Here is a 646-nt window from a genome sequence, read left to right as displayed (position 1 = left end):
TGCTGCAAGCCTCCCGGTAACGACCCGAGAGGGAGCGATGCTGGAGCTGCTGGGGAGGAGGAGGATGAGGATGAAGGCGTGGAGTTCGGAACGCTGTCTGGCAGGTTTTCTTCTAGAAAATATTACCGCAAAACCACGTCGCGCTTTCAGAATTTAAAGCTTCAAGAAGAAGAAGAGGAAGAACCGGAAAGAAAACCTCGTCGCGGTCCTAAGAACACCCCGTACTGGTACTTCTTAAGATGCAAGGCCCTCATCAAAGAGGACAAGGTTTGTGCCCAGCTCTTCGCTCGCCTGGTTTGTAACAGCACTGATGAAAGGTGCAGCTCTCCCCACTTGAATCACAGAATGGCCAAGGCTGGAAGGGACTTGAGAGATCATCTCCCTGCCATGGGCAGGGACACCTCGACTGGACCAGGTTACTCAAGGCTTCATCCAACCTGGCCTCGAACACATCAAGGGAGGGGGCACTGAAGTAAAATCAGAATTTTTGAGGGGCTCTGTAGGACCTCCGTCACTTCTGCCACAACCTGTCTGCCGCCGTATGTATTAATATCTACTGTAACTGATTCTCTTGCTGCCTCATCATGGATTTTCTTTTTCACTGTAGCTGGCGGAGGCTCTGGAGCTGTTTGAGGTGCCGATGCTG

General features: G+C 51.9%; 1 protein-coding gene across 1 annotated transcript in view; it reads left to right on the top strand.

Moving 5' to 3' along the window:
- Positions 1–3: 3 nt before the first annotated feature.
- PTCD1 (pentatricopeptide repeat domain 1) overlaps positions 4–646 on the top strand; it is a gene marked incomplete at both ends in the record, with an annotated part of 3,833 nt that continues 3,190 nt past the window's right edge. The window contains 2 exons of the mRNA XM_009871130.1: positions 4–267; positions 608–646. The exon at positions 608–646 is cut by the window's right edge and continues 105 nt beyond it. Of these exons, the coding sequence (XP_009869432.1) occupies positions 4–267; positions 608–646 (303 nt within the window). The remainder of the gene's footprint in view (positions 268–607) is intronic.

This window comes from Apaloderma vittatum, unplaced genomic scaffold (assembly GCF_000703405.1).
Source record: "Apaloderma vittatum isolate BGI_N311 unplaced genomic scaffold, ASM70340v1 scaffold41486, whole genome shotgun sequence".
NCBI lineage: Eukaryota > Metazoa > Chordata > Aves > Trogoniformes > Trogonidae > Apaloderma > Apaloderma vittatum.
The sequence above is the reverse complement of the archived record's forward strand: the minus strand, read 5'-3'. Positions and strand labels throughout refer to the sequence as shown.